The sequence below is a fragment of the Neopsephotus bourkii genome, unplaced genomic scaffold, assembly GCF_033783945.1.
Source record: "Neopsephotus bourkii isolate Nb327-2 ecotype Australia unplaced genomic scaffold, CSIRO-AGI_Nbou_v1 NB_570, whole genome shotgun sequence".
NCBI lineage: Eukaryota > Metazoa > Chordata > Aves > Psittaciformes > Psittacidae > Neopsephotus > Neopsephotus bourkii.
In genome coordinates this window covers 1-18,306 of record NW_026901071.1, presented here as the reverse complement: position 1 = coordinate 18,306, position 18,306 = coordinate 1, and the positions used below count along the sequence as shown (strand labels likewise).

At 48.4% G+C, this 18,306-nt stretch overlaps 1 protein-coding gene across 1 annotated transcript in view; it reads left to right on the top strand.

The window, feature by feature from the left end:
• LOC133211151 (zinc finger homeobox protein 3-like) overlaps window positions 1-18,177 on the top strand; it is a 122,433-nt gene extending 104,256 nt beyond the window's left edge. The window contains exon 5 of the mRNA XM_061351314.1: window positions 17,477-18,177. Within this exon, the coding sequence (XP_061207298.1) occupies window positions 17,477-17,619 (143 nt within the window). The 3' untranslated portion in view covers window positions 17,620-18,177. The remainder of the gene's footprint in view (window positions 1-17,476) is intronic.
• Window positions 18,178-18,306: the final 129 nt, after the last annotated feature.

The following is an 18,306-nucleotide window of genomic DNA, read 5'->3' as shown; positions in this document are numbered from 1 at the left end:
CTCACTTGGAAACGTCTCTGCATGAGCTGTCCCCACCTGGCTATCACAGCAGACAGCCTCAACAGCGTGTACGCCCCTGACAGTCCCCAGGTTCTCTGTGTCATTCCAGATAACCTGAGCCACTCAGCCACGGATGGTACAGATGCCTTGTCAGTCCCCAGTTCCTGCTGAGGGCTGTGTAAAGGCAGTGCTGATGCCACAGCACAAAGCAGAGTGCCCATGCTCACCGGCCCTAGCTGGCCAAGGCCAGTGGGGGTGCCTGGAGATGTGTTATGGGGTGCTCAGTGGTGTTAAGGTGGCACAGTGATGTTATGGGATGCTTGGTGGTGTTGCAGGATGCTCAGTGGTGGTACGGGGTGCTGAGTGGTGTTATGGGGTGCTCAGTAGTGTTATGGGGTGCTCAGTGGTATCGGGGGTGTGAGCTGATGGGTAACTGAGGCACCGCCAACCTCGGCAGCTCCGCCACATGAGACTTTTATTTCAGTGTCTCTTACTTAAGGAAGAATGACAGTGATAATCCTACTGACTGTTGAGGGTGGTGCTGTGACATGCACCAGAAATGGCAAAGAGAGCAGGACCACCACAGGTTGTCCTTCCCATGTGTGTATCTCTGTATACGTGTTTATTGGCATGGTGTGGGTGTTGGGGTGAGCTTTGAACCTTTTGCTGCCAATTTAACATCCCCAAGAAGCAAATCCCTTGAACCCCAGCCTGGTGCGGCTGACACCGGGGATTGACACCTGGGAACATGATTCCTCATGTTCCCAGAAGAAGATTTTTCCCCTATGGTTGCTGAAAAATCCGAAAGGATCATCTTCTTTTTGTGGGACTGTGGGAGAATTGCAGAATGCCGAGGCCCCCTCCCCCCTCCGGCAAGGCAGTAGGGATTGGATCAGACGCTACAGAGTGAGCATGCTGAGAGTGAATCCATTTTCTCTCCTCCATCTCCCCAGAATAAATTAGAATTTGCCTGATTTAATAAAATGGCTTCATCTCTCTGCCATCTTTTCTATCTCCCAAGCGTTTCGTCCCCACCCCCACTGCAAAATAATAGATCTCGGCTGTAGAGCGTCCTGTTAAGAGGCTGACAATTTAACATGGAGGGTAGGTGTGAGCACCTGCACACACAGCCTGCGAGGGCCCCGGCTGTGGAGGTGCACAAAATTTGCCCCTTTATCTCAATTTCCTTATTGTCAACTATGATAGCTATAATTGCGGTCGAGGTCAGTGTAATTTACTGTCCATCTGTCATTAACCTGACCTCACGGGTGGATGTGACTGCCATGCAGATAGTGTTTGGGGACTGGGAGTGGTTAGCCAGAGAAATTTTACAGCACGAATTTGCCCCAGCCAGTTTTCTCTTTAATTGGCATGTGTTTGGCTATGCACGGAGTGGAACTGGAGCTCTTTGCCGCAGACTGAGAGGAGGGGTTATTGTTAGAATTGAGATGGTTTCGCTACAGCTGAACCTTTTCTCTCTCTTGAATCTGGTGTTTTAATTTCTGGTTCCTAGGTTGATTTTTTTCCTTTCCGTTCTGACACTAATTATGCCAGGCGTGTTGGGAGCGGTTGCTGCTGAGAGGTACCCAGCTAAGTGTTAAGAAAGGTTTTAAAAACAGACTGAACTCTTTCCTAATGAGGCTCAATCGTGCTCTCCTCCGGGTGGTTTTGTTTTGCTGATCTGTCAGTTTTCCGAGGATTTAATTGCACTTTTTTCATATTAGTCTTTGAAATGGGGCTAAGCAGCTTTCTGTAAAATAAAATATAAAAAAGGAGAGACGTTACTGGCTTTCCTATTTTCTTTCTTTGCTTTCATCACTCGAGGATCATCATCTGCCAGTGACTCCTGGGACCCAGCAGTCATAAAGAACAAAATTTATGAGAACAGCAAAGGCAATGGCAGGCTTGACCACTGTGGAAGCTATTGTAACTGTAAACTGTAAACCTTGCAGGCAATTTTCTTTGCCTCCCTGCTCCTGGGTCTGGTTCCTGTCGAGTTCCTGCTGATGCTGATCTTAGAAGACCTTCCAAATGTGTATTTTGGAGGAAGAAGCAGGGGGAGAAGGAGGGTCGAGGAGTGCTGAAGTGGCTCATCCAGTGTAGCTCATTTCCTGCAGAAATGACACAACAGCGATCCAGAACAGAGCACCGCTGTGATACTCCCAACAGTCGGGGACTCCTGGAGCAGCAAGGGTTGGCAGAGATCTCTGGAGGTCCCGGAGCCAGGCCAGACACACCCGCTGGCCAGGATCTGCCCTGGTGGCAGTCAAAGTATGTCCCCAGATGGAGACTTCAGTCTCTGTGGGCTTATTCCAGTGCTTAGCTCCTCAGGAGCCAGGAGTCCAGCAGAAGGGATGCAAAGTAGATGATGTTGGGTTGGAAAGAGGCAGGAGAGAGGAGGCGGATGTATCCATGATGCTATTATCTTTATGGCAGAGAAAAACATGTTTGAAGCAATCAGCATGGAATTCTTAATTGCTTTACTTACTTCTGCTCTCCTCGTGGGACAGATTGTACAAAGGCAGGTGCTGCCAGGACCCTCACGTCATTACCATCCCTGCTGTACTCACTATTTTTAACTAGCACTTTGTTTTGCGAAGATGCACAAAGCTGCTGCTTTTTTTTCCCAAGGATGTTCATAAACAGCAGAAGCAGGAAGAGCTTTCTGCTCTGCCTGACAGTGACTCTGCTTTCTTAGCCTGCAAGTCCTTTTTCGTTCTCTTTACATTTACATTTCCTTTTTTCCCGTTTTCTCTTCCTTTCTTCTGTATTCATGTTCTTCCATCTTTATTTTTTTATCTTTATCCCTTAAATACCTAAGAGTCTCTTACTTCTAGTCTCAGCCTAACAAAAATCCCGTTTTCCTTTCTTCGTTCAGATGTGTGCCTGCCTTCCTCTTTCAGCTTCCAGCACACCTCTCATGAGGATGTAAAATCCAAGAACCAGATCTTTGAGATTTCAAAATAAAATAAAAATAAACCATGCTTTAAAAACACTTTAGCAGGAAAGCCAGGCTAATTGTAAATCAATGAGTCTTAAAATGCAGCATTGATCTCCAGTTAGAAGTTTGAAGGGGAAAGCAGTAATTACTGCACTGAAGGTAGATTTTTTTTTTTTTCTCTTAGTAAGTTCTGGGCAGAAGAAAGCTCATTAGGGCAGCACTTCGGAATCTGAGTAATTAGTTTTAAAAGTACTTTTGTGGTGTTATTCCCATGGCTAGAAATTATTGGAGTCTTCACAGATTTATAGTTCAGCTCTGATAAGGTTTGATATATTATTGTGTTTGGTGGGGAAGATCCTTCCTACATAATGACCTGGGTGAGGACCTGGAGCAGGGGTTGTGCTGGGAATTGCTGCAGGTGCACAGGGCTGCTGAGTGTCATGGGGCACCCCAGTGTTCTGGTGGAGCTCATAGAGTACCAGGTTGGAAAGAGCCTCAAGGATCATCTGGTCCAACCTTTCTTGGTACAGCATGACCTAGACTGGATATCCCAAACCCCAGCCAGACAACTCTTAAAAGTGACCAGCACTGGGAACTCAACCACTTCCCTGGGGAGATTATTCCAGTTGCCGATTGGTGTGAAAAAGTTCCCTCTTGTGTCCAGTTGGTATCTTCCCAGGAGCAACCTGTACCCATCATCTGTTCCATGGGACTTCTGTGAAAAGGGACTCACCATCTTCTTTGCAGTCACCCTTTACTGAGACTGATCTTTCCTAATACTAGGAACCCAATCTTTCCTCGTAATCACCATTGTGAACGCACATCCCTGCTGGAGATGTTATGTAGGCAGTGGCCTTGCCCTGGCAGCTGTGAGCTGATACCCAGCAGTGTTCCCTGAGCCTCGGAGGCTCCAGGACACATGGGGAAGGTCAGGCTGTCACAGCTGGACTGGGAGGTGACAGTGTGCTGGAGAGCCAGGGAGAGAGAAGAGGCCCAGCCATCGGCTGTAGCTCGCCTGCTGCCGGGTGGGTGCCCTGCAGACCCTCACAGTGAGGGCACAGTTCGTGTGTGCCCTAAAGCTTGTGGGTTTATATTCCTTCCAAATTCTTTTGTTACATTTAGAAATTATGTCTCTAGATATTCTCATTAACCTTAATTTTCTAATCCCATTTGTACACATTGCTGAATTCTTGTCCACAACAACATCCTGTGGCACTGATTGCCACCATCTAATTACCACGTCATATTTTATAGTAAAATATATTTGTTTCACTTGCAGGGTTCTTCTGCTCTGTTAGCTGCTGTGTGTCCTGCACTTACACAGCTGCACGGGCAGAACCAAGGCTGCCAGCACCTCGGGAGAAGGGAGGGGGTCAGGAACACAGTGGCATGCTGGTGTTTCAATCTGCCTCTGGCTGCAGTAATGTCTACCATCCTTACTGCTACAGTGCAAATGTGGCTCTGAAGGAAAACAAAACCTACTGCATCAAGGCAGTTGATGTGACACATCTCTGAGCCCCTTGTTCTCTCTGGTAGTGATCTGATGTGTGAGAGCACCATCGTCCTCCTAGGCCACAGAACCCTGTCATGGGGTGGGCACAAAGAACCCTCTTTGTTCAGTCCCATCAACTGGAAATTCAGCAGCTGGATGCTGGAATCAGCTATAATCACTACCAAGTCTTCCCACAGGCTGGGAAAAACTAAACCCAAGTAGGATGGGGTCTAAGCTCTTCCTGAACATGTTCTGCTGTTGAAATCTGTTTGGCCAATAGACCAATGGAAAACATTGTTTGCCTTCTGTGAAGTTAACTGACAGTCCATTCTTCTTGCTCATGGGAGAAATGGCTCAGAAAATCTTTGTCTTCTTCAGACCACTTCCAGTTTTGTGCTCTTCTGTCAGGTCATCCCCTTTGCCACCCTTCTCAGGAAAGGAGGGCGGATCTCTTCAGTTTCTGTCCATGGGAGGTTTAGGTCCTGTGCTCTTTATACATGTTTCTTCCCCTGAAGATTTGGGCAAGGGCTTCATTATATTACTCCCATCACTCTATGTAGCATTGCAGCCAAGACTGCCAAGCTCATGCAGACCATGTGATATTCTTCATTTCCCAGCATCAGCTGAATCTGCACATGAGCAGCTCAAGTTTTGCTCTGCTTTTTCAGGCTGAGGTGGACAAAAGGGATAGAGGCACCGCTGGGATGGGTTTGGCTGTAGACCCACGTGGCAGGATGGCATGAAGAAACAAAATGGTCCATGTTCACTCTGGAAGGTGGGGTAGAGCAGGAATGTGAAGGGCTTATTATTCTCTGACAAAACCAGGCAGGCTGTGGGGGACTGACCCTTTAATTAAGATGAATCTGTGTGCAGGGAGGCTTTCTGGCATGGCTCTTGAGCCCCTGCTTGTCCTTTGAGAGTGAGCTTCTGCTCCTGCCCGTCTCTCTAGTGTGTTGAATTGGGGTAGTCCTACAGTCTGACTTCTTAACCTGATACCTCTGGCTGTCCTACTTGCGTAACTCAAATATTTTTACAGAAATTATTTACTTTGCAGTGACTGTTATAGATTTGATTCTGCAGTGAGAAGAAAAGGGAAGGTCTCTGGAGGCAGAAAACCCTTGTGTGGCAGAAAACCTGCTGGGAAGTCAGCTCAAGAAGAATTAGAAACCCTTTAAATAAATGCTTACTTGACATGACTCTGTCTTCCACAGTCTAACAAGCAGGGAAGCGAATGGCAGCCGCTGGCCAGAAATTGATTGCATTAATTGATATGCCAATAAGAGAGCTTGTTACATCCGCCATTGGTTAGGAGGCCGGCTAACAAGTCCCACTGATCAATGGAACCAATAAAGATTTCATCCATTAATGAGCAACATGGTAATTAATGTTATCCATAAACCAATTAGCCTGGGTAGCTAATGTGCTGGTTAGCACAGTGAGTGGCAGAGTGTGGGTGTGCGCAGACTCGCCCACCCGCTGCAATGAGGGCATCACCTGCCAGTGTGACCCTGGGCTCCCTCTGGGCCACACAGGCAGGAAGGAGGCTGGGCAGGTGGCCGATGGTGTGGGTCCCTTTTGCTGGAAAGGGACACATTTCTCTAGATTTACAAGGCAATTGCAATGATTTCTTTCTCTTTTATTTAATCTGATGGAGCACATGCAAGGATCTTTTCCACTTCTAGCATGTATTCCGAAGATGTGCAGGTTTGTGGAGCTGGTGTTCAGATGTCAGAATGCAGTGCTTGGTTCCCTGCTCTGCACCATTGGAAAGCTGCTTCTGTGTTCCACCTAGATCTGGAACTCTTCTGTCCAGCTTGCAGGAGGTGGTGTGCCCACTGCTGCATTGTGCTTGGTCCATACCATCTGTATCAGTAACTGTATTAGTGCTAAAAACACTGTATGTTGAAGGCTGATGTCCAAAACCAATTGCAGTGGGGTTGCCTTAAGCAGCTGGCTGGCTCCCTGCACTCAGGGAAGCAAAATACTTGCAGCTGGGGGGGACATGCCCCTGTGAGCTGCGGGTGGATGAGAAGCCTTGGGGGCTGTGGGGCACTGGTTGCTCTCTAGGAGGCTGCAGTGCCTGGGGCATCCAGAGGGATCAGGGCATGGGGTGCAGGAGCAGCCCCAGAGGCACTGGGCAGCATCAGTCCTGCTGCTGGGCTGTGGAGTTACCTCGTGTTGTTAGATATTGACCCTGGGAGACCCCCTGTGGGTTTCCTAATTGAAAATTAATACCAGATCAATGCCATGGGCAATTTGCATATTGATCATAAACAACTTTGAAGGCACCAAGTGTGTGTTGGATCAATAATGCTCTTGAGCAGGCTGCAGTGGGAGGACATCCCCCCACACTGCTCTCCAGGAGAGGTTAATGCTTGGGAAGTTCGGGAGCTGCTCTGTGGTGGTGGCAGCACGCCAGCAGTGCCAGAATGGAGTCATAGCAGAGAGTTAACAGCCTCGTCCTATGGCTCACTGTGGAATGGGAGCAGGGGAGGTGCTTTTGCTTATTTGTTTATTTAAACCAAACAACTGAAGCCCAAAGACATCCCAAAGTAGGGGTGAAGCTGCCCAGTCTCCAGGGCACACAAGCCGGGGGTGCTTACAGCCATGCTTGACTTTCATCCCTCCATCCTCCTCTCCTGTGATACGCAGCCTGTTGTCCTTGCTTTGAATACGGGTTTCCAAGAGCAGGGTAGTTATTTTATTGAGGACTCCTGAAGAGATCTCATCAGTTTGTTTTTTTTTTTGTCTGGTGTTCTTGTCGTGTATTTGCTTTTTGAGGGCAATGTTTAGATTCATACTCTGCTTGTGGCATTCACAGGTTATTTCTGAATGGTCTTGGGTTGAAGGAAACAGATATTTCAGATGAAGCTCCAATAAAAAAGCCAAAAACTTAGTCTGAAAATACATAAAGCACCCTGGGATGCCTTCTGTTAAAGAAGGATGTGCATGGGCAGTGGAGATAAAGCATATGGACATGGATGGGTGCTGCCCTCTCAGAGCACGTGTGCCGACTGTGTGGAGTGGAGGTAATGCCTCAGACCCTGCAGGGAGCTTGTGTCGGAACTGGCCTTAAACCCTGTGTGGCCCATGGTTCAGGAGCGGAGGGGTGGGAAGGCTGGGAACCTGCTCCCCAGAGCTGCTATTGCAGGCAGCCGCTGTGCATGCAATGGGAGCATTACTAAGCTTCCATTGACTCAGCCGTGCTGCACTGATGAACTGAGAGTGGGGACAAGCACTCGTAATTGAGAGAAATAAATTCTTATCACAGGCCGGTGCTGGAGCTGCCACCTGCATGTGCTGTGGTTGTGTATGGGCGCGTTCTGAATCACTGGAGCACAGGCAGCACCCCCGTCAGCACCTGAGGGAGCTGAGCAGGGAGCTGCAGCCACTCAGGGGTGGCCCAGGGTGTCCTACCCACACACTGGCTGTTACCAACCCCGTGCTGCCAATGTGCTGAGGTGCCGACCAAGCAGCTTGTGAGCCATGAGTATGTTCAGAAGCTCCTTGGGAGCCTCTCTGTGCTCTTCCTTAGTCCTCTTTGCGTTAGTTGGGATTTCAGCACCCTCCATCTCTACCTTAGATTTGGTGGCGAGTGAAAGATCCTTTGTGGATGCATCATGGGTGACATGGGTGTCACAGAGCTTTGCCTTGCTGAAAAAAAAAAAAAAAATTAAAAAAATTAAAAATAAAAAACACCCAACTCTGAAAGGATGAATACTCAGTTTCTTTGAAAAGGAGACGATCTCCTATTTAAGATTAAGAGGAAATAAAATTGGGGGGGGGGGGGGTCAGCAGGCCTCTGCAGTTGGATGTGGCGCAGGGATGCAGTGGGAAGCCCTCCCTCCCTCCCTGCTGCGGGAGGCTGTGTTCCCTTTCCCATGGCTCTTAGCAGCCCCTGTCATTTTGCCCGTTCCTCCAGGCTGTGGATCGGCTGCCACTGATAACGCAGAGCCGGTGGTGGGGAGGTGAAGGGAAAGGCTTCACTTGACATTCCCTGACCTCCCTGGTGCAGCTGAATACTGGAGAGTCAGGGCTGAAACTGCAGTCGCTTTCAATTACTCGAAGCCAAGAGAGGTGAAGAAAAAGGGCCTGCCTGCCTGTTTGCTCCAGGAAGCTGAAATCTGCTGCTGCTGAAAGCTTGTTAGTACAAAGGGAAACGCAATTACTGACATTCTGCCAGTGCCACTAACCCAAACCAGGGGTCTCTGTCTACATCTACCTGCTGGCAGATACCTGCTGGGTGTATCTGCTCTGTCCTTCCAGAGGTCCTAGAGGATGCTCCTCAGTATTCTTAAAAGCCTGCAAGGCTCTCTGCAGAAATATCTTCAGGTGCCACCACAGGCTGCATGTCCAACCTCTGCAGCACAGCAGCACTTCTCATCTGCTTCATCTTCTCCATCCTTGGCAGTGTTCAAGGCCAGGCTGAACAGAGCTTTGATTGACATGGTGTAGTGTGAGGCGTCCCTGACCATGGAAGGGGGTTAGAACTGAATGATCTTAAGGTCCTTTCCAACCCAAACCATTCTGTGATTCTGTGCTTCAGTAGAAAGTCACCCCTTTTTGCTGACTCTGGTGGTCCAAGCAGCCCTGCTAAAACCTCTTTCACACCTTGCTTTGCCTCACAGGCATATTATTTATGGCCATTTATGATTTCCCATGTTCATGCATACTGATAGTTCCTAGGTGTACCTCCAGGAAGAGCCTGGTGACATGACACCGCCACTGACATTACTGCAATCTACTTAAGAATGAACGGACCAGACCTCATTCACCAGACCTATTTGGACTCACCCTGTATATGAACAGTCCTTACAGACATTTGCTTAGAACCACTCATCGTCTTCTCTCTTTCTTTATGACAAAAACCTGCCCACATCACCAGGTATAGGGAATGTCAAGTTGCCGCAGACCCCATGCCACAGCCACAAGCTGCCGGCTGGTCAAGCTCCCCTGCTGCCGCAACAGCCTCACTGCTCTTCCTTGGCCACCTCCATCTGCATCAGAACCTGATGGTGTAGCGTGCGCCAAGAATACTTTAACTGTCCCTGAACCAGGGCACCACAATTACGGCTTTCCTATGTTTTTAGCTAAGCTTGAAAAAACTCCAAACCGTCTGGGTTGGGAAGTATGTGGGGAGGGGGAGAAAGAGGGTCAGCTACACATTAATTAACTTTTCCTTGGAGTGATACCGTGGAGAGTGAGAACAGAGTAGGCGTTGTAGGAGTTGTACATTAAAAGCAACTTAGCCAGAAAAGGGACATTTCAGTGTTTGATTTAAGTACGATTTATGATGATGTTACACGGCAGAGCTAAGGTTGTTGGGAGCACCCATGTGCATATCCAACCCTTATGGCTAAGTATGAATTAATTATAGCTCATTTTTGTTACAGTTACAGTGTTCTCAAGATGTGCCTTTTCCCAGAGTTGCTGAAGTTAGCTTCAACTTCAGCCTGGCTTTAGCACTTCGGGGTTTTGTGAATCTAAAAAGCTTTTCTGGAGTGAGCTCATTCACCCTAAGCACAAAGCAGCTCTTCGTTTGAACACCTCGCTCTGCTCGCGTAGCTGAGGACGTGCGGATGCGCGGCACCAGTGTATTTTCTAAATGGTGGAACATGAACATCTTGCAGTGCCCCAGCCTCTCTGAACCCCACATTTGTGTCCACACGGTTCCACAGGTCACTGAAGCCACTTCCCAGCATGGCTGAGCCTGGCCCAGGTGATGCTGCACCACATGGAGAGCCTGGAGCAGATCAGTGATGCTGGCAACTTCTTGCCACTCTGTGCAGCTCGCCAAGAGCAGGTTGTAGCAAGGTGGGGCTGGTCCCTGCTTGCAAGTAACAAGTGACAGGAGAAGAGGAAATGGCCTCAAGTTGCACCAGGGGAGGGTTAGACTGAAGATCAGGAAAGATTACTGCTGAACCTAGGACAGATTTCTTCACTGAAAGTGTTGTCTAGTGTCAGAACAGGCTGCCCGGGGCAGTGGTGGAGTCACCATCTCTGGAGGTATTTAAGAGACATGGAGATGTGGTCTTCAGGGACATGGTTTAGTGGTGGACTTGGGTCCTCTTCCCACAGACCTGAAGCTGGAGATGCGTTTTCTTTTGTTTTGTGGTTTGATCTGTGTTTGTGTTTTTGCATGAGTCTTCTTTCCAGCTGATTCCAATTTGGAGCTAGGTTAAACTGTGCAAAATACTGTTTAAAAGGAAAAAAAAGAAAGGAACTTGTCAAGATGCATTTATTAGATCACTTTTAAAATGAACTAGAATTGAAGGTAGGTTTTGTCCAAAGAAGAGGAGGCTGAAAGCCATCAAGCCACAGAAAGCCCCTCCTTTGTTGTCCTCCTGACATTGAAGTGTAATTTTTCATGGTTATTTGGACTGGAAAATGGGGGGAAAGGGAGAGATGGGCTTGTGATTATTTCCCATAAATGACAACACAATCACATCACGCTCCACTACAAACATGCTCAAGGAATTTGCCTTTTTTTCTTTCATTTTGTGTGTGAAAATAGCAGCAACCTTTCTGGTCCTGCTGAAATTCAAGGGGCAAATCCCTTTTGGGTTCCACTGACTTAAAATTTACCCCAGTTTAAAAAAAAATAGACAGGCTCGTTCCCGGGGACAGGGAGCAGTCAGTGGTGGCTCAGGGAAGGGGTTCTTGGCTTGTGTCTCTTTGTGTGGAGGCACCAGCATCCTTCAGAGTTATCTCTAGGGATGGCCATGGTGCTGCTGAGCCCCTGGAGACATGCCTGAGGAACCGACACTGAGGAGCAACTGCAAAAATAACATCTGTGTTAGGAAAAGCGTTTGCATTAAAGAAGATGCTAACATCTGGCAGAGGGTCATCTCACTTCTGTGGAGCAAGAAGCTTGTTTGAGAGATAACCAGAGACCTGGATGCTGTTGGAGGAGTTTCAGATCTGTACAGGGAAACTGGCCAGAAATTCTGAGGTTTTTCTTTGGATGAGAAAACAAAGGAATAGAAGCTAAAAGTTCACAAACAGTTCTTCTGCTCTTAAATTTCTTGTTTTATTTATCTGAACACTGGCCTTTATAGTTAACTGCACAAAAGCCAAATAAGCTTTGCCTTGAGAAGATAGGCAACGGGATGGCTTTATCAGCTGGGGACACATTCATAGGCAGTATTTTCTTTTTTGTCAGCAAAAGCAGCATAGATACGCCCTGCCCATGCTCTGTAACAGGGCCAGCATAGACATAGGTGCCATTAATTGAAGGTACAGGATTATTACTGTTTTTCTGCAGCCTTTTGTCAGATGATAGGACTTACCAGCTTTTGCATCAGGGCTGGAGCTCTGTGTTTTTACTCTTATAACCCCTGCCTCGTGCTTTCTGTTCACTGCTTTTCCATTCAGGAAAACAATAGGAATAAACAAGTCTATGTAGAATAAACCAGTTAGAATGAGCACAGAGTGTATTTGTGCATATACATGCATCCTGAATCTGAATTGCAAGGGCAGAGACTGCCTAGTAGCCAAGGTTACCTTAGGAGATCCAGCCAAGCTTGAGGTGGGTGAGAAACACAAGATGGCACAAAACCTCTGAGCATGGATTTACCTACATTACCATGTGGATGGATTGTCCCATCTTCACATGCAAGGCAGGGAGAGGTGGGAAACACCTACTTTTCTGTTGGGCTGATCACAAACAAACAGTGGAATTGTGTCCAGGGTGCTGCTATGTGATGTGTCCTGAGCCAGGGAAGCTTCTCCCACAGGCCTGTTCGAGGCTGTGCTCTCTCCCAGATTTCAGGAGGCTGAAGGGCAGTGGCAGGATTTGCCTTTGCCCTGTTCCATTGTGGGTCACCACCAGCTTCAGCAGCACATGTGCTTCTGTTCACTGCAGCCCTATGTGCTAAGTACAGCTCTCTCAGGGTGAGTGTTTTGAAATGCAGGTAGGCAGAAAAATACAAAAGACAAACCAGTGTTTGCTCCTCTGGCTTGGGAAGCTCTGTGTGCCCCCAGCAAGAACCGTGCATCTGGCTGTGCAACTGGAGCCCTCAACAACCATTACCAGCAGTTTGAGCTCCTTGTAGGTTTCCCAGGGCCTAGGAACACATCAAACCCCCATGGACCACCTGAAGCCAGTCCCCCCCCCATTGTCCCCCCCTGCTCCCACAAGGACCCAGACCACAGCACATCTCCCAGGGCCCTGGGACTTCATATTCAAAGTAGTTTGGAGCAGTTGAACTTGTGCAACAGGGTGGGCCACAGTGTAGTGCTGTGACCCAGCACCAGCGCGATGAAGCCCCTTGCCAGCAGCAGCTCCTGGTAGTGCCACATGCGTGTGTATGCATGTGCAGCCAACTGCACTCAGGCTGTCACCTCCCCTGACAGCGTCAGCTTGCTCAAGTCACCCAGGTCTCAATCCTGTCTGTCTGTGGGCTTTCTTAACTACTTATCCTGAAAAGGGGAGCATAAGGCATTCTTTCTGTTTCAAAGGAGAGACCCTCTGTACAATTAAAACTTGTTTCTGGTAAACCTCATTCCAGGAAAGATGAGCTTTTAACAAAAGGCTTTTGACAGCTGCAGGGTATTTCATTTTTTTAATGACGAATGAAAAATCAATACATTTTTCTAGGTTATACATATTCAGAACAGGCTTGATATTTCCATTATAATGGAAAATGGGTGTCTGCACATCTCGCCTGTCAGAGCTGCAGCACCGCATTTTCCAAGCCACTGCTAAATATTTCAAACCTGATTTGATTGTGGTTCATGACAGCTAATGTTTCTCAGCTCTTGAGCCTGCCGGAGGGTGGAGAGGCAGCGCACGCTCTTTCCCTTCCATCCCTACATTTCTGCCACCTCTGAAATGCCCCTTATCCCTTTAGATCAGAGAGCTGGGTTTATGAAGGAAAATCCATCTGAGAGAAGGAGAGATGAGAGGTCTTGGGCTGTTCAAGCTGGCCTGGATCCAATTGAGGTTTGCAGATTTCTTCAACCCTCAAACTTCCTGGGCTTTGAAAGTGGCAGCATTGCAACAGCGTGGTCTGGTGGGGATTCAGGCATATTTTCAGTGTATAACTGAGTCAGAGATTCCCTGGCATCTCTAGATGTCAGTACCCATGATTTTCCAGACTCTTATTCCCCTTCCCCCCTCGCCCTTCCCCAGTGAATGGTTTAATTTTAAATTAAAAGGAAATACCACTGTCTAAAATTATTTATTCATGAAGGAAGAAAAGACTCTTTGTAGAATTTTGCATGGAGCGGATTTGGTACAATGTAAGAACAAGCTCCTCGGACTCAGGTGCCCAGTTACACTTGCTTGCTCTTGGTATTCACCTCAACCCCAGCAGCTGGAAAATTCCTTTAAGGAAATTTATTCATAAAGCATTATGACCTCATGGATGGCATTCAGGCACAGGGCCTGTGTGTAGATTGTGTTGTTTGTATGTCAATGGGACATGATCTGCCCCATGCAACTCTCACAGCAGCAGCTCTTGCACCTCCCCTGCTGAACTCCCTTCAGAGGATGGAGTCCCATTTATCCTTCATGAGCTGTGAAGCTGGAGTTTCTGGAAACCAAAGACACCAGTCTAACACCTGCAGTAGCATCTCTGGGCTTCCAGAGCCCCTTACTGAGGTTCCCAGGTTGGAAGTCAAACCCATGTCCTCTTACAAACCATCTCCTATGGCAGAGCTCCCCATCTCCAGGTTCAGCCTCCCCGCTACAATCTCTGAAATTCCTGGTTGTAGTACTTGACTGGCAGAGACTCCCATTATACTGCCAACATGCTGCAGGGACTTCTCGCCCTTTGGATATCAGCCCCAACAGGAACACTTGTTAGGATGCACGAGTTTAAGCTGAGTACTATTGAACTACAAATGGACTAGTGATTTTATCCATCTTCTTAAGTAAAATACAGTCAAGCAGTTAGGTGAATGTGTCCTAATAGTGAGTACAGCCTCAAGGAGGTACGGTCAGACAGTTACAAAAGGGTCAAGGTGGTTTGTAAATAAATGGCCTACATCTTTCTGACCACAGCTTCCTTCAGCCTCTGGGAGCTGGCCAGCTGGCCATGAAGTGGTCTCCACACCAGCTGCAGGTTTGTCCTGGGGTGCTGTGGATGTTAAGGAAGCTGGTGGTCAGCCCTGAGCTGCAGGATAGGAACATCTCAACACTGGGACTTGCAGACAATGAAAAGGGAAGCTCAAGAGCTCTTTGTTGCATGTGCAGTTCATTGAGGATAAAAGCAGACCTTTCCCTACCTACCAGGTGTGATGCTGGCCTCGTCCTCTCAGAAGGGTGCCCCCAGGAAATAGCAGAGGATGACGATTGGGTACCACTCATGCATGTGTTTGCTGCCCAGACCTGCCAGCACATTTGGAGCTGCCACTGCAGAGCTGTAATCAGGGAGCATGGGTATAGATCCTCAGGAACAGGAATCCTGTTCTGCGTTTTGTTTTCAGTATTGGAGGATCTCACTGTTAGAAGCTGGGTCAGATCACACGCTTGAGCCCTGCATCCAGTCTGCTGGAGACTGATTCTCTGCAGTTCAGAGCCCTCCGCAGTGCACATGATCAGCTGAGCTGTGGTGTGACTGAGGATGCTCTCCTGACCATCCCTGGGGTCAGCCTGAGCACTGGTGGCTGTAAGTTGGGCTGAGTGCAATGAGCATAGCTGCACCCTGCCTTCCAAACGAGGCACCCAGGAGTTCTTCCAGCACCCAGAAGACTTCCCCTTCCTTGGTTCACAGTGCCAGGCACTGCATCCCCAAGGCCCAGGGTGTGCTGCAGAGAGAGGAGGAGGATTGTCCTCAGCAAAGGGCTTGGGAGCAAGGAGATACATAGGGACCTATCCCAGCTGATTCGGAGCCTCCCTGGGCAGATGTGTCTTGGGCTCCGCTCAGGTTAACAGAAACACTCATCAGAAGCCATCAGCTCAGAGCAGAGAGAGGAGGAGGAGGTTTGAAGCACGCAGATGCTTTTCTGCAGCCCAGCAAAGAGGTGTTGGAGCCTGGGAGGCAGATCTCATCTTCAGTGGGAAGCTGTGTCCTGGCTCGAGGTGCAGTGGCTGCTCGGTGCGAGGGGCTGTGGAGGGCTGAGCTGTGCCTGAGAGCAGGAGGGGCTGCGGGCAGGAGCATTTGCTGTTTGTAGCCTTGTTTTTTAATCATTTTCTGCTGTTATTGGTATTCATAGCTCACATTTTTCCCGTTACTGTCAGCCTGGGCTTTCATCCATTTTAAAGAGCTGTTTTTTCCGTTGTTGATGATGATGATGGTATAAAGACAGATGGTGTAACTGCTTATGAATGTCCTATTTTATTCCCCTCAAACCAGACAGTGCACTTGAAGATGTGTATTATTTCCACATGCTCAGGTTAGAGCCCAGACAGCGTCTGAGCGGCCGCCGGCTCACCCTTTCCTCCCATGCCAGTGCTGACACCTCCGGGTCACAGCCGGGAGTGCCGCCGTGCCGGGCACTCTTTGTTGTTTGAGGGGCTCCGGGTTGAGGGACAGGAGGGAGCCGTACCCAGCCCAGAGCAGTGACTGCTCCCCAGCCCGGCCAAGGTGGTTGGACTGGGTTGTGCTGGGCTGAGTTAGGTTATGTTGAGCAGTTTGTTGGGTTTTTCCCTACAGTGGAATTAAAAAATACTGGAATTTTAATTTCTGAAATGCGAATGCAGCTGCTGCTTTCACAGCCCTTCTCTGAGCAAACCTGAGCACTGGTCTCACAAGGCAGACACTAATCTCACCCCTGCAACAGCAATTTGTGCCTTTGCATAGCGATGCCACGCATTGCACTTCTTACCCTGGGGTCCTGCTTTCCCAGGAGAAGACCATGGGGATCCCTGCAGTTCCCAACAGCTTCCAGCTTTTAGAAGAGTGAAAGAGAGGTAGAGTATAAATTACAGTCTTCCACTTAATGTCAGTGTTGGTCTCTGGGTGCTTTTACAAGTTCCTCCCTGATTTAGGCTGTCACATTCTCAAAGGGCACTGCTCAGCATCTGCAGTCTCTGAATACACATTTTTAATCCTGATTTCTAGCCCTGTCTTCGTTAGGGGGAGGCTGGGGGTGGTGCTTTAACTGGTTAGGTAGTTCAGATAAAACCTCAGGATAGCCTGGGATTTACCATGACCAGATAATGCAAGTTAAAATTACAAACTCTCCTGCTAAAAGAGGATATAATGGCTTAAAAGTACTCTTCTTCTCAGTGCTGCTGTAGCCCCATTCAATTATGTGGTAGTTGTCGAGCTGCTGCACTGTTCATAAATACCCAAGATATTTGATGATAATGCAGTGTTGGACCCTGGTGTACAAGGTCTGGCAGTTGCAGCCACCCCGCTCCCAGTATCCCATGTGATGAGGAGCAGCCCACGCTGTGTCGACACGCTCTGTGCCTCAGCACACGGGTGCTCTTGTTAATGGTGGGGTGCTAGCACTTTGTATTTTGTTCTAAACCCTCAGTGCATCACTGAGTATTTTTTCCCCTTCATGGTTTTCCACCTGTGTGATGCTACCTGTGTGCTCAAGCTCTTCCCATGACTGGGATGGAAACAAGACCCCCAGAAGCTTCCTTCTGTGCCTTATGTCAGAGCCATGTCTGCAGGACACAGTGCTGCTCCTTGCTTGGCCTGAGCAGAAGTGAGCAGTGGTGTTTCTGTGGTGAACTTGGGGGTCTCAGTGACCAAGGTCAGTACCACACAGTGCAATTCAGTCCAGACATCATGAGATGAGTGTGAAGAAGAGAGCTGAGGCTGAAGGTACTGGAAGCTTTGGTCGGTCTTTGACACTTCTCTAATCCACGACGTAGTTGGTAGAACCTTCTCATATTGAGCAAATGTTTTACTGTACATAACACTGCAGTAGCTGTAAGTGGCAGAAGTGGATCTTCATGTCTCACCTCTTTCCACTGTAGTTTCTTGACCAGCTAGCAGGGAATGTTGGCCGAGTGCTGGGTGACATTGATAACTACCACGCAACACTTGTGCTTAAACTTCGGCTGTTGCTCAATGGCAGTTATTTACTCTTCTGTTTTGACTTCCATTTTCATGTTACACTTTCTGCTTCTCTTGTTGCAGAAGAATCCGTTGAAGATGCGGAAGGGCCCAATGAAACATCTGGTGATGCTGAAGAGCCTGCCAAGGACCAAGAGGGTGGAGCGGACAAGGACCAGAGTAAATGGACAGGTGGGTTTTGGCCACTCTTTAAATCTGGGAAATAAAAGTGGGAAGAGCCGTGGCCTGCAAAAGTCTTTCCTTCAGTGTGTGTGCCACGCAGCACTATCAGCCTGACACAAGGGTTGTGAAATCTCTAGGTGTATTTTACGACACATTCACACAAAATGGTGCAACCACCATCTTGGTGGTTGGTCATGTGTCCCTCCTCACAGCCCTGAGCTTGTGCTGCGGCAGTGAGTTAGAGCTTCCCTGTGATTGATGGTGCCAGACCTGACCCAGGCAGTGGGATCAGCAGCTGGGAGTGGAGCAGGGAGAAGGGGATGGCCCTTTCTGGCAGCAGCCAGCACTTAGGGTGGATTAAGCGTATCATGAAACTCTACCTTATGTTGTCAAGACTTGAGAGACTCTTAGCCTGCTTTTTCATCATAGTCCTGCCTCTGGTAGCATGATTTTGACACAGAAGGGCAGTGCAGAGAGGTAGACCCTGTGTCTGTGCTCTGTTAACTGCTCACATTCTGCTGGAGCCACGACATCTTGAAACAGGAAGTGTAGAGGTGCATTGAAACTGACATTGTTGAGGTGGAGTCTGAAAGCTTTCTCTCTGCAAAATCCTTCATTGGGTTAATTATGTAGGTATTGGGTATCAGTCTGTCCCAGAGGATGGTTGGTATCTTGCAGAGGTGAGCAGGAGGAATCTTTCAAATATTCCTTGCCTTTCAGCAGAAAGCAAC